Here is a 21860-nt window from a genome sequence, read left to right as displayed (position 1 = left end):
ATGTCCTTTGAAAAAGCTATCAATAACATTAAAAAATTGTCCACACCAATAATCATCAGCATAGATTTTTTGCAAAACATAATATGCTCACTGATGTCATACTGTTCTTTGTAAATCACAAACATAATCAGCTGTGTCTCTCCTAATATATGTTGATTTGTTTAATGAACTGATTGTTTTAATTTATTCACCACCTGGTCAACAATATTAATAGACATATTGATCTGATGGCAGACTGTGTTGTTCAATAATGGAATTATTTTGGATGGTCATAGTCTCTGCTAATAAGGCCTTCAGCAGGAAAATGAGCTTCTTTGTCATAACCACAAGTTAAACAGCTTATAGAGCTTCTAGTGTTTTAGCTCAGTGGTTCTCAACCAGGGGGGCGCTGAGAGATCGGAAGGGGGTGCAAAACACAGACCGGGCATCATTGGTACTTAGTGTATTTTATTGCTTTTCAAATAGAATGTGCATAAATGAAAACCCCCACGTTCTGTCTATATTATATTTTAGGTTATATATAGATAGATTTTATATAGAATCATTATACCTGGTCTCCTCCGATCGGGGGGGAAGCCACATGATAGGGGAGGCTTGGGCTTGCTTACTTACATAAGGTTGAGAACCTCTGCTTTAGCTGACATGCTTGTGGAGTTCTGAAGTTCTGACTTGCTCTGAATCCAGATAACTTTCATTGGGAAAATGCATCAGACATGGAATGGTATTTCAAGCTCAGCCAGCTGTATGTAGCCTGGCATTTTAGATCTATTGGTCATGTTGCATGTTGCCTTACAGGCTTTAAACAACTTTCTCAACATTGAATTTAAATTAACATAATTTACAAATAGTTAGAGATACAGTTTCATATTCTTATTGAATTCACATTCTTATTGAATGAAGATTCTTAAAATCTTAAAATGCTGTTTGGAAACCTAGGATATAAAGATAACCCCAAACAGAATAATCGTCATCTGGAAAATAAAAGGTGGTGGTGGTGGGGGGGTGGGGGGTGGGGGGTGTTAGAAGAAGTTGATGGAGCATTTTGGCAGTGACATAACTCTCCTCATACAGTCCAGAATGTCTGTTTCTCATTTGTAAGTCTTCACTGTTTTTTTCTCTTTGAGATTGTTTCCTTCTCTTTCGCTCTGAAGAAAGTGGGAGGTACAGAAGAATTCTATGGCAATTTTCCAAGTTTTATGTGAATGTGTCCTGTCCCAGGGTTGGAGTCTGTGCCACTTCTCTTTTGGAGAACAGAACTGGATGTCCTGATGAGTAACTCTGTGTCATGCACTGGTGTCTCTCAGTAACTCCTTAGGACCCATTCAGTTATCACTGCCTTGGATTTAATAATCCATCAAGCTCACTGATGGGACATAGCAGGAAGATAATATATTAGAGTGTCTTGCAGATCTTGAAAATCCTCTGCAGAATACACCATTTATCACCCAGGGTAAGTAAAAAATGACTGCATTTGGTGAATAAAGCATGGTTCACTGGAGCAAGTAAATCAAACTGAAGATATATAGGTACTTAAATGAGTGTTTGGTAAATTGTACACATACAGTATGTGTGTAAGTTAATTTTTCCAAACTTTTTTTAACATTGTAAGTTCATTTGTATTCATAAAGGCAATACTTGGTCACACTTCGTGTTAGTGTCTATATATGAAACTTTTGTTGTGCTTTGTTGAAATAAATGGACATTGTTCACAGCAAATCTTAATCTTACTGGGGGGAAAAAAAACAGAGCATGTAAAAGAAAGTCTATTTCTGTGTGCAGCAAGAAGCAGTACAGAGTAGGGTGAGATCAATGCTGCAGAGTAAAAGCACACTATGCACTTATTGTCCAAGGGTGAGGCTATTTTCTTGCAACACTTGCAACATATTTGTGCTTGAATTATTATTATTATTATTATTATTATTGTTATTATTATTATTATTATTATTTGCAAGACCAAGCTGAGTGTTAAATAAAACATCTACATCTGGTGTGAATTAGATGCTAGAAGGTAGCGATAATCTTTGGCTTTATGATGCCTAGCGCTATGTATGCTGGTTTTCTGGGCAGTAAAGAGAGTGCCATGAGATATTTTTTTCCATATCCTCAGCCAGATGCAAGGAAACCTGGGAAAGTTAAGAGGGAAGCAAAAAGCCAAGGTAAACGGAAACAGATGTTTGCGTAACTCTCCCCCACTAGTCTATGCACTTTTTTTTTTTGAAGAAGTAGTATTGGAATTCATAATCACATTTTACTCACACAAGACAACTTCTTTACTAGTTGCTTTCTTTACTACTGCTAATTGTTTACCTGTTTCAGATACATGAATATCATTCATTTTTTGATTATGAATCTGTATGTTCATGCCAGCCTGCCTGCTTTCATTTATTATTCATCGTGGTGGGAATTTTCTTACCAACAGTTGTTCTATAACCGTGTACAGAAACAGAAGTAACAGAAATTACTACAAAACAGCACGTATAACAATGTGTGACAATGTCAGTAGTTAGGTTCCAAGTTGACAATATGGTGACAATGTTAACAATTAATTGCCAGAGTTAAGCAGATAGTGCTCTGTGAATAATAACTAAGTTACAGTTTACTGGGTTACAAGTGTACCTGTTATAAGCTACAGTTTTCTATAACTATGGTGATTAGTGCAGGACAATGCAAAAGAGCCTGTAGTGCAGCAGAACCCTTGCCTAACCTCAGTACTCCAGCTCACTGTGACAGAAGGGGGAGGTGTTGTTTAGTTTGATAGCAACTGGGAAGCTTAAAGTTTACTGTTGAATATTTTTCCTGCATTAAACAGACTATATTGAAATTAATAGTAAATAATAATTTTAGAACCCAGAAAATTATTAACTTATGAATTAGACTATTATAAATCTTTAAAAAAAAAAAAAAAAAAGCCTCCTCACTGACAAATAAATAAATAATAGTCTTATACTCTTAGTCACCGACCGACTGAGTTATTCCAGAAACAGGTATTTTTATTGGGATCACATGATGCGCACGCACACACACACTGTTTCTAGTTGTATTAGTGTCAAATTGAACCCAAATTTTAAAATTAGAAAATTATGCAAATACTTATACATTAATCATTTATATAGATTTTGTTTCCTACAACTTGGTAACTCCCAAAAGTTCAGGTCTCAAAACAAATTTCCATACCATTTGGGGGTACTACATGTTCCATTACTGGTATGCCTAATACATTTTGATTATTGTTGTTTTAAGGCAGTGGTTCTCAAACTGTGGGTCGAGGAGAAATCGGAAGGGGACGCAAATTGTAAAACAAAAAAACAAACAAAAAAACACTACAGGCAGGGCATCATTTGGGTACTATGTGTATTTTATTGCTCTTCAAATAGATTGTGCATAAATTGAACTATTCCATAACCATTCCCTCTTCCTTTGTACTTTTTGCTGCGGAGAGGCGGAGTTTAGCCTGCCCTTTATCTAGCTGTCAGTGCAGACCAGTGTTGCCAATTTAGCGACTTTTCAGATTCCTTTAGTAACAAAAAAAAAAAAAAAAAAAAAGCGCCTAGCGACAAATCTTGCGATTTTTTGGACAAACCTTAACAACTTTCCAAATGTCGGCAGTACTGTCCTGCAAGCGCGAGGTCTTTCTTTCCCGCTGTACTCACACTCTCTCTGCGTCTGCTGTGTTCAGTGAGGGGCTGAGGGCCAGAGTTTAACAATGTCCTGGATAACGAGACGCGCCCTTCATCATTAAGTCATAAAAGTTATTTGTAGATATGTTATATATATATATATATATATATATATATATATATATATATATATATATATATATATAGCTAATCATCATACCTGGACTCCTCCAATATGGGGGGGGGGGGCTTTAGTTACAAAAGGTTGAGAACCTCTGTTTTTAAGGAATTAGATAAAAAAAAAAAAAAACCTAATATTGACACAATTTTACATCAAAAAGCTTTAGCCACAATGAAAAAACCTGATTTATTGATTCAATAAATATGACTAAAATAAATTTAGGATTTTTACTAGAGATACATGATACTAAATTTCTCAGCAGATTCAGAGTGATATCGGCCGATACAGATAGTTCTGCCTTTTAAGCCTTCTTTTAAATTAATAATAATTAATTCCACAATTCTGAAAGAAATGCAATTTAAAAACTTTAATATAATATAATAACAACTGGTAATATATAACAAGCTTTTTTATATATTAATATTTACTGGATATGAAATATACCACTCAACAAATAATTTTTCTGTGCAATATATGCTTTGTCAACTCATCTTCATTTACTGCCATGTTAATTAAATACTTAAAATATACTTAGTTTAAATTTACAGAGATTTCAAGTGTGAAAACAGTTACCTTTTTGAGAAAATTTAATTGCAATATTTTTTCATTATGCGTGTATAAATGTGGTTCTGTGAACATTGGATATAACCCCCAGTTGTGTTGTGATAGTCTATGACCTTAGAAAGCAGTGCTTCACAAACATTTTGCGGGGAGTAATTCCTTATATATATATATATATATATATATATATATATATATATATATATATATATATATATATATATATATATATATATATATATATTCCACAAACCATCTCAATACAGTTTTATTGACATAATCTAATCAGGATTCAAATATTATTTAAATGTGTAAAATAATTTGTAGCCATAGAACATTTTAGGTTTGAACTTTCCACATATAGAACTGTAACAACACGGGACTGGAGGTAGAAGCAATCACAGATCAGCATCTTTATTTGAAACTTAAATCAATAAACAAGGAAATGTGGTCTAGACAGGAACAGATGATCAAGCTTTAAACATAAAAACTGGATACGAGGCATGGAACAGAAACTGGACATGATTACAAGGCCGCTTAGCACACGTAACGCATTCACCAATCAAACACTCAGTTAATGTAAATACTGCGCGAAGTACACAGCAACATGAGGGGTTTAAATAACTAACAATCAATACTAAATCACAGACACCTGGAGTAAATCAAGACACACCATCGAACATCAACCAATGCTTAAACAAGGGAAAAACCAAAACAAACAAAGTCGCGTGTCCATATACAAAAGTCTCGTGCACGTGCGCTTTCTAAAGCCACGTGTGCATGTCGACGCCGCAGTGCCATCTGCCAGCAGGAGCTTAACAGAACCCCCCTCCAAAGGAGGTCTGGGGCCCTTGTGTGATCTGTCTCTCGCTGCATTGGAAAATAGGGCGGCCTCCGCCGGGCAGCAGACAGGCGGAGCACCACGCCCAGCGGGACTGAAGCTCGGAGCGCCATCCCCAGCAGGACTGGAATGCTGGACAACGTCCTCAGCGGGGCTGGAATGCTGGACGATGCCCTCAGCGGTTCAGGAATACTGGACGACGCCCTCAGTGGCGCAGGAATGATGGACGACGCCCTCAGCGGGGCTGGACAACGGGACAGGTTCCTCGGCTGGGCTGGCCAGCGGGACAGCTTCCTCAGCAGGACAGGGCAGCAGGATAGTTTCCTCAACAGGACAGGGCAGCGGGACAGCTTCCTCAGCAGGACAGGGCAGTGGGACAGCTTCCTCAGCAGGACAGGGCAGCAGGACAGCTTCCTCAGCAGGACAGGGCAGTGGTACAGCTTCTTCAGCAGCTGAGACCTCCCCGTGGGTCTTGGGTTGGAGCTCTCAGGCCGCTAATCTGACCTCAGGCGGGGGCCCAAAGGTCGCCACGTTAGCCTTGCCTGGGACTCTGGGACTGCGACCTCCTGCTGCCTGCATTGTGCAGTGTAGTCCCCCGGCAGCGGGAAGCCCCAGTAGTTCGGGTAACTCTGCTGCCTGTCTAGCGTGGTGTAGTGCCCTGCAGTGAGAAGCCCCAGGAGTTCGGATAGCTCTGCTGCCTGTCTAGCATGGTGTAGCTCCCTGCAGTGGGAAGGCCCAGGAGTTCGGGTAGCTCTGCTGCCTGCGTAGCGCAGCATTGTTCCCCGGTGGCAGGAAGCCCCAGGAATCCGTGTAGCTCGGCTGTCCGCGTAGCACGGCGTAGCTCTCTGGCAGCGGGGGCAGGGGAACTTGGCACGTGGCCCGGCTTGCTACAACTGCTTCAGAAGGCGGTGGAGCTGAGCAAGTTCTTTGTTTATTTGGCGACTCTGTTCCCAGAACGAGCGACACCACGCCTCAAACTCGGCAGCTTCGGCGGTGCTCATGTTGACCTGCTGCTTCTGCATGGTAGGCGCAGTATTCTGTAGCGACACGGGACTGGAGGCAGAAGCAATCGCAGATCAGCGTCTTTATTTGAAACTTAAATCAATAAACAAGGAAACACGGTCTAGACAGGATCAGATGATCAAGCTTTAAACATGAAAACTGGATACGAGGCATGGAACAGAAACCGGACACGAAAACAAGACCGCTTAGCACACGTAACTCATTCACCATTCAAACACTCAGTCAAATACTGCGCGAAGTGCACAGCAACATGAGGGGTTTAAATAACTAACACAATCAATACTAAATCACAGACACCTGGAGTAAATCAAGACACACCCACGAACATCAACCGATGCTTAAACAAGGGAAAAACCAAAACAAACAAAGTCACGTGTCCATATACAAAAGTCTCGTGCACGCGTGCTCTTTAAAGCCGTGCATGCATGTCAACGCCTCAGTGCCATCTGCCGGTGGGAGCGTAACAAGAACACATTAGGTCCAAGTGACATTATTCATAGCTCTCTATGCTTTTGAATTATTGAGATTTTTTATCAAAGGTGCAATTTTCAATATAGCAAGCCAGTAAATGCCATCAAGAATAAGATAGTAAATGTAAAATAAAGAATACAAATAAAAATGTGTAACAATGCAGGTAAAAATAGAAACAACTTGGCTCTTGTTTATCCAAGAGCTAGATTTCTGAAAACACAGTCACCCTGATATAAACCTAGCTATTCACTCTTTTAAAAAGTTTGAAATTAATATGATATGGGACAGTTATGAGAAAATGGAGGGTAACCCACTCTGGCCTGTAAATGCAAACACCATAAGTCCAAAAATTTGTGGAACCTGGCCATCATGCTCATATGTACATTTTGAATATCCCATTCCAGTTGTAGTTCCCACTTTTCTGTTATAATAACATCCTGCCATCTGGGAAGGCTTTCTATTAGATTTTGTAACATGGCTGTGCGGATGTTCCTATTTAGCTGGAAGAGCATTAGTTAGGTCAGACAGTGATATTTACTAAGGAGGCTTGGCATGCAGTCAGCATTCCAGTTCATCCCAAAGGTTTACTGGGGTTGAGGCTCTGTGCAGGACACTCGAGTTCTTCCACTCCAACTTTGGCAAACCATGTCTTCAGGGACCTCGCTCTGGTCACAGGGGCATTGTTGTGCTCAGACAGATTTGGGCCTCTTATTCCCGGTGAAGGGAAATTCTACAGCATACAAAGACATTCTATACAACAGTGTACTTCCAACTTTGTGACACCAGTTTGGGGAAGGCCTTCATATAGTAGTGATGGGTATGTGTCCACAAACTTTTGGCCATATAGTGTATTAATACTGACTCCTTTCCTGAAGACACCCACTCTAAATATACTAGACATCAAAACCTACAAACTAACCACCACCTTTACTCTATGTGTTTGTCACTTATTTTGAATTGTTAATGTCATCAAGGGATAAATGTTCACATCCCCATGAATACACCTTCACCTCCCAGTGTGTATCCAGTGCTGTGCATTGAATTGGGCATTGGTGTCCTAGGGTTTGGGCAAACCCGAGTCCACAAATGACTGATGTATACCCCCTTTTATAGTAACCAGTACACAGTATTTTGACTCCTTATCAGAGGTAAGTGGGCAACAGAGATTCTGAGATCCTGGATCAGATCCTGATCCACGTCCATCTGGGGTCACCCCCCCCTTCCCACTAAAAATGCCCTAGCTCTCTGCAACTCCAGGAGACCTGCCTCAGGCCCTACTCCGGTTCTTGGGGGACAAGCGGTGATCCCCTGGGGAACAGAGGGAGAAGAAGAAAATACACACAAGTTAGGAAGAGAAATAACAGACTTAAGGAAACTGTTTTCAAACACTCGCACTGGACTTGCACTCACTTGATAGCTGACTAGTGGCTGGCAAATTGTGGGCTGCTAGCTGTGCTTTGCCTGTAAGCAGGCTTGGATGCACAGCCCCCACTCGCTCTTGGGCCAGCCGCACATGGACTGCATCTTTTTAAACACTTCCAGAAACTATTCTGTGTCATCAGCTGGGGTTATGTGTGTTAGGGTATGGAATGCCAGCTAGAATGCCCTGGTTCAATCCACAGCCTGGTTGGACACCACCTGAAAATGGAGTGTCTGCTTGTTTTTCTGCAGGCTGAAGCGAGTATGATGTTGCTGCTGCTGCAAGGTAGCAGCGTTTCTTCATTACCCAAGCTTCTGCGTTTTGGCACAAGTTTGACAGCTCATGAGGGTGCAAGGAAAACACAGGAGACCGAGGCATGCTTTAAGCCTTTCAGCCTTTTATTTTCATAACAACCAAATTGAAAACAAAAAAATTCTGCAAGGTAAACTTTTCCGTTTCAGCTTTCGTGGATACTCTCAATTCACTTAAATTCAATTTTAGCCCTTTTAACAATGGACATTGTCACAAACCAGCTTTACGGAAATAAACCTGACCATGCACGTAAACACATGCAGGGAAGAAAGGGCATGAGCTATATAAAACAGGAATGATTATGCACAGGTGAAACCTCTCACTAATTCCCCTCACCTTTGCACCTCAAATTCCATCCCTCGTTACACCCTCTGCTAAAACCATACCTTGCAACAGTATTTCTCTATGTTAATCACTAACCCCCTCATTGGTTTCAACTCAAAAACTGAGCTGCCCAAGCAGATCATTTGCTACTACTCTGTATGAAACACTCAAGGAATTGTTCAGTAGTAGTGATCAGAGAAAATATAGCTAAGCAAATGTTTTAGGATTTGCTCCAACAGCTCTTTCTATTGTTGGGACCTTCACCCTTAAAAAAAACTCATGAGTATAATGTTGCAAACGTGTTACAAGCACTTCTGTACTCTAAATACAAAAGGGCGGTCATGATGATGTGATAACGCCTTATAGAGGCAAACAGCAGGGTGAAATATCCCACTGCCCTTTATGATCCATTTTATGAAAGACAAACATGAATTTGTGCTCATTGACATTTTCAAAATGTAAAAGTTGGAGCTGGAGTTTCTCTCTTTATGATAATGCAAACTTTCTAAGATCACTTGGAATACAGCCTAGGTGGTACAATAATAATGTTAATTCTGAAGGTAATGAGATTCTTTTTCTACTAAATGTTTTAATTGTTGACAGGAACCTACTGCTCACTCGTACTGAATGGAAAATCTGCACCACTGTTCAGTGAAACAATATATGTCAGCGTGCACTGTTATTTTTGTCGTAACTGTTGCTTGTTACATGCATTGTAAAGTTAGTGTTTGAATAATTTCTTAAAATTGTTGGTACAAAAATGTATGAGCGTTTCCCAGCAATCCTTGTTAATTAACCCTTTATTTATTTGATAGTAATTTGATTGTAATGTTGACATTAAATATAAATAACAGTCTTCCCTATTTCAGGTGTGCTTTTGGTGTTTGTGTGGAGAATGGGGACAAATTGGTTGTTGCTGTGCACCCTTATGGGAGTCCTGTTTTTGGGCATCCTCCCAAACGTGAATGCTCAGGATGGTAAGTCTACCCACATATTGCAGATCAGGGTTTTGAGGAAGATCGGTTGATGGGCTTGAAATGTGATGGTGCAGTTGTTTGAAACTGAAGGACAGTGGTGATGACTTACTAATAATCAAATAAATATAATAGAGATGCAAATGATAGAAAAAGGATACGTTTTCTGATATTTTAACAGTGTTGTGTTCTTTGACAGTGAAGTTATTAATAACTCAGGAAGTTATTAATACTGACTTTTGAAATAACATGCAAGTAGCCTTTCCCCTGCACTGTTAGCCTCATTTTTTCACTCAAGATGTAAATCACACATTTTTTGCATGATAATAATACATTTTTCATAGTTTAGATTTCCTGTTTATTTAAATTTTACATTAATGGTATTTTATCTGTATTTTGATTACAGTACCGTTTTATGGCCATGCGTTCTTTGGCTTTTTGGTGTTTTGGTTTAATAAAAAAGCTAGGATTAGGGTCTCAACTATCTTCCTATTTTTTATTTGTTAACTGTCTTGTCTCTTTCTTTTCTAATGTTTCTCAGTCCATCTAACTATTCACTTTCTACCACAGGAAAAAAAAAATCCTTATAGGACATATAGAAGTCCATATTCAAATCAATGCAATAAAACCTTACAAAATCAATATACTGGTAATGGCTACCCACCACAGCTTTTGTCTTCTGAGCTCAATGTCTTATTCTGTATGTGTGTATGGTAAAAGCATATTGTGTTGTAACTGTGGAAATGGTCTTCTACAGCTGAATACAGTGATGAACCTTCTTTCATCTTTCCAAAGGTATCAGTTAAATGATCAAAAATTAAAAATTAAGATTTTATTGAACAGTTTAAAGAAATTACCAGGTTATGTGCCGATCTGTTATGATATAGCCCTTAAACAATGGATATTTTACTTGCAGCTGCAGTTGCAACTAAAGGAATTCTGATAGTCAGGGGTGCTGCAGTGTACCATTGAGAGTGAATGTCAGGATATACAATGCCTTTCTGTCATCAAATTGGCACATAAATTGTGTCTTGCTGGCTAGTGCATTGCTCATGCTGCTGCTTGACATATAGATCAGTTTTTTTCCACCATCTGAATAACAATTTAAAAAAGTTTCTGAGCTTTTTGATTATGGTAGGGTACACTACAATTAATCAGAAGTTCTTAATTTAGAAACCCAAAAACTGGCAGGTGTGAAAAAGTGTGAATCATAGTGTTTTATTGCTGACAGGAGAAACTGACACAGAAAGTACAAAGATATTATCACTGTGTTAAGGGAATAAAGCCTAATACTATTACACGTGATGTTTGACACAAGTTCAAACAAGATAAACTCAAGTATTCAGGCAGGGTTATTAAGAGGATTAAAGTGTGATCGGTGCATCCTTAGAAATTGAATTAATTTGCCTTGGTTTCACTGGGTTTGTAAAGATGAAAGAAAGCATCATGACTGGTAATGTTATGACTGAATTCTGTAACATGAGTCTGCATGGTGTGACTGAATACAGAATGAAGATGATCAAATTTTAAAAATGTATTCATTACTCTTACTTAATTGAAGAAATTTTTAACACACAATTTAACTTAGTTCATTCAAAATAAATCAATTTAGTCGGGTCAACACAATTTAGTTGGTTTAGATCAAATTAATTTACTCTAGTATGTTTAATTAACTTTATTACATTTGTCAAACAAAATTTTCTTATATTGGTCCAACTTAATTTTTTGCATTAATTTACTGAGGTTTAATTAATTTGCTTATGTTTAAACAAGCAGTTTCATTTATCATTATACACAATGTATATAATGAACAAATAAGAAAAGACTGTTGTCAGTACTGACATTAGTATAGATCACTGAGTACCCACAGCCTAAGCATAAGCACCACTGTTCAGCACAATGGTAACCACAAAATTCAAAAACATTACAGAAACTCCTTCAAATGTCCAACATAACTGAACATTAAACGGTAACATGTCTTTCCCTTTACTGAAAAAACGGATAAAATAACAGTCAATTCCTAAATTTACTTTCCTAATGCAGTCCCTTGCAAAGCATTCTGGGAACTACAGATCCACTGCCCAGTTAGTTATGTAACAAGAATGATTCATGTAGTTTTAAAACAAATTAATTAATTAAACTTCAGGTTAAAATATATTAGGTGGATTGAACACAATGAAATTAGGTTTTGACAAAATGTTCAAAAATTGTGTTACTTTAGCTCATTCTAATTAATTAAACTGAACAAGAAAAAAAATAATTTTTGAGTGCAGTTGCAGAGACTGTATACAATATTTATAATGGTCTACATTATATAGGAAAATGTGAACATGAAAGGCTAATATACATATCGAGAGATCGAAAAGAAATCTTTTTTTAAAAATGCGAACATGCCAATCAACCTGCTGCATACACAGACCATGACTGACCCCTTTTAATGTTTTAGATCTTTTCATGATTTTGTGAAACATAAAGGTGAATAAATATCATGCAACAGAGAAAGTGAAAAATGCAAAAATTGACTGAGAATGCTATTAATATCCTGACAGCATTTATTTTTTTTAAATTTTTTTTTAGATTTGTCCAACCTCATCCATGAGGGATGGAAATTGGTATAAACAAGCCATGTCTAAGCACACCAGATGAATGCTCAATTAGCTTGTTATTGTTAATATTGTTATTGTATGTTAACATTTCACCAACCTAAAATTTTAAATTCAAAACAATAAAATAGCCTACACATTACAATTACCTACAATTTTATGCACTTAATTTATCTTATTGCTTCATTAAGTTCTGCTTACAAATAACTATTAGTACACACAGTATTTTAAAAAAATGCAAAATATGTGCTGAAACAAGTGCTATTTTATAAGCCAAGCTACTGAGGGTGGTTGTCAAACTTGCAAAATTTCCACATATTTCATGCAGCAATTTATTAAAAATATATTAGATGTAATACTTGAGACTCAGGAGAAGTTTGTGACTCCATTCTTACGGTTTTATGCATGCACAGTATAGGGATGTAAGCATTTTCAGACATTTCAGCATGGATGAGCAATTATTGGAAAACGTTTGAAAATGCCAGTGCTGACAGAGAGTGTTTTAAAATTAAAATTTAGTTTTCAGATCTATCCCAGTTAATGAGGACGTAATCTGAATGATTGCGCCGACACTCACTTAACATGAGTGTGTCCTATAGGGGGCAGTGGGGACAGCACAGTTTACCGAATTAGACACGCTCTCCACAAAACAATCAGCATTCACCTGACACATAGCAATGCGGGTCTGCACAGTGTAGTTAGCTCATGGGCAGGCTGAGTGCTAGCACGTCTCTGTGTACCCACAATTCCCCTCTCTGCAGCACAAGAAAGACACTATGTGTTATCACAGCAGAATAAACGAGGCTTATGTTGAGTTGTGACACATGGGAAGTTCAAGATTTCCATCATTAGTCAGGATTAGAAATTAAATTCTTAAATTTTTCTTAAATTAGAAAATCTTAAATGCAAGGAAGTCTCTGTTTCCTACATAATAGTCTCTTTTTGCTGAGCTTAGCTTTCTGGAGTAGAAAGTGCATGGATGTAGTTCTGAAGCATTGTCCGTGGCGCTGAGAGTGGCTCACCTTTATGCCATTCTCATATACATCAACTTCTACAATGAAAAAAAATTAAGAGACAGGGTGATAAAGGATGAAATGATTCTTGAGGGCCATTGAAAGGTCTGATGTGCCTTCTATTACCACTGAAGCGTCTTGGTTTTGAGTTACCAGCTCAGAGGCCTTAGACTCACTAAACACATCAGCCAAAGTACAGGAATTGAGCTAGAATGAATGCTGTCCTCCCTTTCAGAACTATTAGAATAGAATGTAAACCAACATATTGTTGCATGAATAAAACAATTGTAATTATCACTCTAATTACTGAAAATTTGGTTTAATCTCACAAAATCGTTTCCACCCTCTTTATTTGGCTCTTGATCCAGCATATTCTATTATTTTGCATTTTTATATCATACATGACAGTTATTCGTATGCACAAGATAATTAAGCCACAAGCTACTAAATGGAGGTCATGAAAATGTAATGTGTGCATGGGGTGTAGACTTTTTTTTTTATCATGCTTTTAATCTATTTTGATCGCTTAAATTAATTTAAAAAAATCATTGACTTTAAAGGGACAATGCTATTCATTAATTAATAATGTCATATTTATATGTTCATATTGGCCTCAATATGTTTTTTTTGGGTATGGTTACAGCCCAGAACCTAAATTTTAAGTGTAACTTTTTATGGTTACATAAAACTTTCATTCAGTCACAATGGACATGCGCATTACTGCTAAGACTCAACCTCATAGAGGTAAGTACCGTATTACTAGCCTGCTTCAGTAATTACACAAATTAGAAGACATGTCAATATCAGTAACCTCATAATTATTTAACATTCACATTAAAGAAAATGGTTATTCATTTATCTGGTAACTATGCAGCAAACACAAACAAATAAATCAAGAAAAGACACAGGTGTATTCTGGTTTGTTGTTCTACATTCAATAAAGTAGGTAGTATTTTCATAGTTTTTGACTGAAAGTGAAGACTGTGAGGGTAACTTCCAGGGAGTATTCGGCAATTACCACTCTTCACTTTACTATTTTGTTATTTTCAGAAGATAGATAATAGAGCAAATTTGGTTCGCAGATTCGCAGCATGAATGTGTAGCTGACAAATCTGCAGCAATCATGTGATTGTAGAACCCCAGTGTGTGAGGGTGCAAAGGAAAACTGGGGAGGCAGGTAAAATTTTAACAGAGCTCCAGGCTCACATTTATTTAGTCTGTGCTCTTCAGCACACTTTCAAAAACTCAACAGAAAAGGATTCAGTCACTAATCTGTGGCTTTTGTTCCACCAAGTTCACAGTTCAAGTTCATACTCTGTGGATTGTGTGCATGTGGTTGTGTGTAGCGGGTGCCACCAGCTATGCCACTTTTTCACTCTCATTACGGCTGTCCCTGAAAGCACAAAGAGACACATAATAGGTTGGCGGTAACAAGACACAGGTAAGAATCATCATGCATTACCTACCTGTTCAACCTGCCTCCACTCCGTCCACAGTCCGCTGCCACATACCCCCACTGTTTGGCTCAGGCCGGGGAGTGGCCTGCAGCTGACACCCCAAGCCCTCTACATCTACACAAAAACGGACCGACCTACCGGCCTTGGGCACCAAGACCAACAGGCTGCTCCAATCACTGTGGGACTCAAGTTCATCCCAAACCACATTTTCTGTGTTCAATTAGCCGGTATGGGTGGCTGCATACAGCCACACCTGAAGGAGTCTCAATGTGGTACTCTGTGAAGTCCATGCATCCAGGTAGAGGCAAAAAAAGTCACAGAATTCCCCTTGCAACCTGACAATCTGTGCTCTCTGGGATGGTGAGAAGTGGTCTCCAAAGGGGACCAGAGTAAATTGGGCTGCATCTTTTAGATTTACCAATGGTCCCAGCTCCTCCCTTTAGTGAACCACTGTTCACAGTAACCACCTCTCTCCATGGTTTCAGGAGATTGAGGTGATATCATTGAAGTGCTTTGCCTTTATCTGTTTGAATGACCTCATAGTTGACTTCCCTGACTCACCGCGTGACCTCAAAGGGTCCTTCCAACTTTGTGAGTAATTTAGAGCTCAACGTGGGTCAAACAAGTCAAACAAGTACTTTATCTCCCGGTGCAAATCCCCTTTGTCGAGTACCACTGACATACAGTTGAGATTGTCATTCTTGGGCCTGACACAAATTCTCCTATGTTAGGTGTGGAGTTTTGCTCTCAGGTCCAGAACGTACAAAATTTCATTTTTGCTGTTAGAAGGTCCCTCTACTCAATTACTGCTAATAACAACTAAGACGCCATGAGGCTCAAGCCCATACAATAATTCAAATGGAGAGAACCTGTGGAGGCTTGTTAGACCTTTCGTACTGCAAACAACAGGGGTTCAAGTCACTTATCCCATTTCTGAGCATCATTGTGAACGAACTTACAAATCATATTTTAAAGTAATTGGAATATTTAAAAAAAACACCATTGACCATGCCAGAAGAGTTGAAAAGGAAAGTTTTGAGTGAGAAAAAGAAGGGTTCAATTCTGGCTTTACTAGAGGGATACAGTGAGCATTGGGTTGCTTCCATCCTTAAAATCTCAAAGACAGCGATTCATAAGAACAAGATCACGCAGCAGACATTGGGGACAACAAAGCTACAGACCTAGAGGCAACAAAGCTAGAGGACTGGAGTAAGGTCATCTTCTCTGATGAGTCCAGTTTTCAGCTTTCCCAACACCTGATTATCTAATGGTTAGATGGAGACCTGGAGCGGCCTACAAGCTACAGTGTCTCGCACCCACTGTGACATATGGTGGAGGATGGATGATGATCTGCAGGTGCTTCATCAAGACTGCAAACAGGCAGATTTGTCTTTATGAAGGAATGAATGAATCAAGCCACGTACAAGGTTGTCCTGGAAGAAAACTTGCTTCCTTCTGCTCTGATAATGTTGCCCAACTCTGAGGATTGGTTTTTCCAGCAGGACAATGCTCAATGCCACACAGTCAGGTCAATCAAGGTGTGGATGGTGATTTCTGAAGTTAAAATTGTGTTGTTTAAAAATGAATCTGAACATATTTTCTTTGCATTATTCGACCAGTTGTCATTTTCTGCAAATAAATGATCTAAATGACAATATTTTTATTTGGACTTTGGGAGAAATGTTGTCAGTAGTTTATAGTATCAAACAAATAAACATGTGAATTTTACCCAAACACATACCTGTAAAAAAAAAAAAAAAAAAAATTATATATATATATATATATATATATATATATATATATATATATATATATATATATATATATATATATATATATATATATATATATATAACATTAAATTATGGCCTAAATTAAATTATGCTGCTCATTAAATTATGGCCTAAACACTCATTTAACTATGGCATGCACACTCTTCTAACTATGGACTGCACACTCTTCTAACTATGGCCTGCACACTCTTCTAACTATGGCATGAACACTCTTCTAACTAGAGCATGAAACTAGAACAGGAAACTATACAGAGCATGGACACATTACCGCCTGGCACCATTACACACTACCACCTGGCACCATTACACATTACCGCCTGGCACCATTACACACTACCGCCTGGCACCATTACACACTACCACCTGGCACCATTACACACTACCGCCTGGCACCATTACACACTACCGCCTGGCACCATTACACACTACCGCCTGGCACCATTACACACTACCGCCTGGCACCATTACACACTACCACCTGGCACCATTACACTTTCCTTCTTTCCTTCAATCCGTCATTACTCTACGCTAATACAGCAACGTGAGGGGTTTAAATAACCAGTCACAATTATCTTAATTGCTGACAGCTGGCAACACTTCAAAACACACCCTCGCACTTCCACCAATAACTGAACCAGGTGGGGACATAACAGGAACCAGAACAAGTGCACATGTCCATTGTAAACACAGTCTTAGTGTCCATGCGCACTTCAAGCACGTGTACGCACTCTCAAGCCACTCGTGCACGTCATCGCCGCAGCACCCTCTGCTGGCGAGATCGTGACACTCAGCCGATACCGATAACAATAGTTCTGGCTTTTATGCCTTCCTATAAATTATTAATAATTAATTCCACAATTCTGAAAGAAATACAATTTAAAACTTTATTCTCTCCATTTCAAGTTGTTTTACAGTAATAACTGGTCTCATAAACAGAAAACACATTACTCCAATTAACCATTAACACATTAACTAAATTCTAAAGATTAAAGTAAAATTTCTTAACTTATTGAATGTTATTAATTCATATTAACATTGACTGAATTCTAAAAAACACCTGTTAGGTTCATATTCACTCACCACAAACAAAAGCATTTCTACTTCATCACTGAACATCAAACTGGTAATATATAATATAAACGTTTTTTGATGATATTAACTCATATTAACATTAACTGGATATGAAATATACTACTCTACAAATATATTTTTCTTTGCAATATATACTACTTTTTTGTCAACCTATCTTCATATTTAAATCTTTCAACGGTGTACTGGCCCTTTAATTCAGTGAGAGCAGCACGGCATAAAAATTAAATAAATAAATAGACTTGACGCTGAAACTCCTGCTTCACTGCTGCAGCGTCTGGTGTAAAATTTTTAGCAGTGCAGAGCTTACAAACTGCAGTACTGTTATCATTCCACACAAGAGACGTCATCTTTACACACAGCAAGAATTCCATATGTTTTCCCGCCCTCTTTTCATTGACAGGATATAATCGGCCCTGATCGTCGGATGTTTTTAAACTATTATACCAATTATTGGACGATACATCGGTGCATCTTTTATATACATATATACATATACAAATATCCCAAATCACAAACACATACCAGATAGGATACATCTGTGTCTTCTGTATTTTTTGTATTTGCTGCAAATTTACCAGATCTGTACTTTGATGTGACATTATAATAACCATTTACTTTAATGTCAGTGTTAAATAATTCAACAAAGCTACAAACTTGTGTGGTCTGTTTGTACATGCATGTTTTAACTGCTATTTGTTTAATTACTGAAGCAAGTTGGTAGTTCTTACCATGGTGGTTGTCCTTATCAACTACTACCATATACTCAGTATTTTTTCACATTAATTACTGTTCCAACTAATATGTACCAGCTATTACTTGTAAGTACTACATTCTTATCTATTAAGTTTTGAGTTGCTTCATGGCACTAAATACTGCTGTAGAGACCCAGTATTTTTCCACATAAGTTAATATGTATTTAAATATCCAACATGCATGGTGTGTAATACAAATTACTTGTAATTACCACATACTTCCAAATACTTACTTTTTAAATACCAAGTATCACATGCATTAAATTTGTTCCAATGATGTCTATATATTACATATATCAAAGTCTACATTGATATGCCTAAAAATAAAAAAAATATGTCAAAAACCATCATGTAATTTAGATTCCATTATTTCAGACTCAGTTAAAATAATAAATGGGAAAACACATTTTGCTATTGTTAACCTGTCTATAGAAGCAGGTAACTGAATGGATATTTGCCTTGGCTTTGCTCTCGTCCACTGCTCTTGTACAATAACCTCAACCTCTACAGTCACAAAATTGTCCATAATCTTAGGTTCAGTAATGACAAAAGATTGGTTATGGAATTCCTGCTTGTGATTGTGATAAAAAAAAAAAAAACACTATCCAGCTAAACAATATAATTTGTTATAATTGGCCATTGTCATAAAATAAGTCATGAATTATTGTCTTCATTGATTCAGTCCACATGCAGCATGGTGTGTTTTTGTAATGCTTTGTAATGTAATATCCATGACTAAGTCTAGACATTTAGTCATGTGCCTGCACCTTATCTTTTCTTCCTCTCTTCCATTTTAACCCCCATATTTTGCATTATTCTTTTTTTCTTTGTGTTATTGTCTTCTTTCAAAGCCCAAGAATCAGCTGACCTTGTACTCTTAATTGATGGATCAGAGAACATTGGAGCTGCCAACTTCCCTATCATCCGTGATTTGGCTCTCACAGTGATCGAAGGGCTTGATGTGGGCAGGGATATGATCCGGGTAGCCCTGGTGCTGTATGGTGCTGACCCAGTGGTACAATTTGATCTCAGTGACAATTACAACAAAGGGGCCATGCGGAATATTGTGCAAAATCTTAAATTCTCCGGTGGATATGATTCTAATCTTGGGGCAGCCTTGGAGTTGGTGAATGAGAGGCTATTGGGTCCAGAGGCAGGAGGAAGGGCAGAGGAGGGAGTGCCCCAGGCCTTGGTAATTGTCAGTGCTGGGCAGTCCACTGATGATGTCAGTGAGGGTGAGAGGGCACTAAAGCAGGCCAACGTGTTTATCTTTGGTGTTGCGATGGGTGATTCAGCTAGTGCCCAGCTGCAGGCTATCGCAACCGACAGAAGCTTTGTTCTTTCGGCCCCCGATGTCAGAACAGGGGCAACTTTGGGTGTTCAGCTACTTCCATATATTAATGGGGTGGCCCAACGCAACATTGTGTTAGAGATCACAGGTATGTAATTATTCTAAGGGGGATTCCAATTAGAACAAATAATGTCAACAATTAATCTCATATTATGGGAATTATTTTGCAACAACTATGTACAGTCATGTGAAAAAAATAAGTACACCCCATGGAAATTGTTGGCTTCTTTGACATTTGGACAAGCAAACATCTTTGAAAAAGTGACTATTAATAAAGGTGATGCACTCTATCAAATGACATATAAATGACATATTGTAGTAATTTTCACAATTTAAATGAACAAAAACAGATCAGTCACATGGAAAAAGTAAGTACACCCGGACATTTATTTTCAAATCCATAACTTCAAATCCATAAAATAGAATCAGGTGTTCAAGATTATGTGCCAGTGATTAGAACCTGCTTAGGGAGTGGAGGTGTTATTTAAACCTCTCACATCTAGTGTCTGGTGTTCCGTTTGCTATTGAGGTGTGTGGTGTCAAATGGCTGCCTATTCAAATGGCTTTTTCAAAGCGGCTGCCTATTTATCCAGCACTGGCCGCCCGTCCCAGCAATTTCAGCCCAAAAGTGGACTGTCTGATGCAAAAAGAAGTCTTCAAGTACCCCAAAATTTCATCACAGGATCTGCTAGTAAGTCTTGCAACTGTCAGTGTCAAAGTGCATGCTTCTACAATCAGAAAGAGAATTCACAAATTTGACCTGAATGGGATATGTGGCAGGAAAAAGCCTTTGCTGTCTAAAAACAACATTAAAGCAAGACTATAGTTTGCTAATGAGCATATAGGCAAAGACCAGGCCTTTGGAATAATGTGCTCTGGACAGACGAATCAAATGCTGTTTGACCACAGTAATAGCAGACATGGTTGGCACAGACCATTGATGGCTTTTCAGGAGAAGCACCTCATACCAACTGTGAAGCACAGTGGTGGAAATGTTATGGTTTGGGGTTGCTTCACTGCCTCAAGGACTGGACAGCCTGCATTCATTTAGCTATTAATTCTGCATAATATCAAAGAGTACTTGAAGATAATGTGAGGCCATCTGTCTGAAAGTTGAAATGAAAGCAGACCTTTCACTAAGCACACTTATAGGGCTTAGAGCCCTATTCAGAACTCTATTCATGAATGCTACTCAACTATATACAGAACAGTTAATCAAAGGGAAGTCGGATTAAGAAAAAGAAATAAAAAAAGGGAGGAAGGGGATGTTTCCTTTGTGAGGTACCTGTGGTCTTAGCGTTAATGAAAGAAAACTTAAATAAAGCAAATTAAAGGAGTTAAAATGAAAAAAAATAAGGAAATAAAAATAAGCACACTAGCAAATCCACCAAGGAATGGCTTTAAAAGAAGAAATGGAGGATTATGGAATAGCCTAGTTAAAGCCCAGATGTGAATCTCAATGAAATGTTGTGGGGGTCGGGGTCAGGGGGGATTTGAAAACCCTCAAACATCTTGCAACTGAAAAAATATTGCATGGAAATGTTGTCAAAATTCCAGCAAGCCGATGTCAGAGACGGGACAATTATGTAAAACGCATGCAAGAAGTTAATTCTGCTAAAGGTGGCTTCTCAGGCCAAGGGTGTACTTACTTTTCCATAGAAGAATATCATATCTATTGATATTTCTGTTAAATAAATGATTTAAAAGGTTATTTTTCCTTGTGTTTTTGTGCAAGTATATTAACTTATTTAATAGGCACTGTTTCAAAGATGATCAAATGTTTGCTTGTCCAACTATGTCAGAAAAGTCAACAATTTCCAGGGGGTGTACTTTTTTTCACACATCTGTATAATTAACAATAACAATAATAATCATTATCATCAGCATCATCTACAGCCATTCATTTTAAACAGATGTCAAACTTTGTGATGACTAAAGAAAAGTTACATTAATTAATAAAAAGTAAAAACAAAATTCACATGCTATAATTTCACCACCTTCAAAGGCTGCACAATAGCACAATAGCAAAATATGGTCACAGTCACTGTGAATGCTATACAAAGATTCCAAATTTA

At 38.1% G+C, this 21860-nt stretch overlaps 1 protein-coding gene across 5 annotated transcripts in view; it reads left to right on the top strand.

The window, feature by feature from the left end:
* The first annotated feature begins 1206 nt into the window (after nucleotides 1-1206).
* col6a3 (collagen, type VI, alpha 3) overlaps nucleotides 1207-21860 on the top strand; it is a 78362-nt gene continuing 57708 nt past the window's right edge. Inside the window, exons 1-4 of one of the 5 annotated variants that reach the window (XM_053680840.1) lie at nucleotides 1207-1450; nucleotides 2108-2156; nucleotides 9620-9727; nucleotides 19286-19873. In XM_053680840.1, the coding sequence (XP_053536815.1) occupies nucleotides 9646-9727; nucleotides 19286-19873 (670 nt within the window). In that variant the 5' untranslated portion in view covers nucleotides 1207-1450; nucleotides 2108-2156; nucleotides 9620-9645. The remainder of the gene's footprint in view (nucleotides 1451-2107; nucleotides 2157-9619; nucleotides 9728-19285; nucleotides 19874-21860) is intronic. The other 4 variants (XM_053680839.1, XM_053680842.1, XM_053680843.1 and 1 more) reach the window with 4 other exon arrangements.

Source organism: Ictalurus punctatus, chromosome 6 (assembly GCF_001660625.3).
Source record: "Ictalurus punctatus breed USDA103 chromosome 6, Coco_2.0, whole genome shotgun sequence".
In the NCBI taxonomy this organism is placed as follows: Eukaryota; Metazoa; Chordata; class Actinopteri; order Siluriformes; family Ictaluridae; genus Ictalurus; species Ictalurus punctatus.
This window is presented reverse-complemented; position numbering and strand designations above follow the sequence as displayed.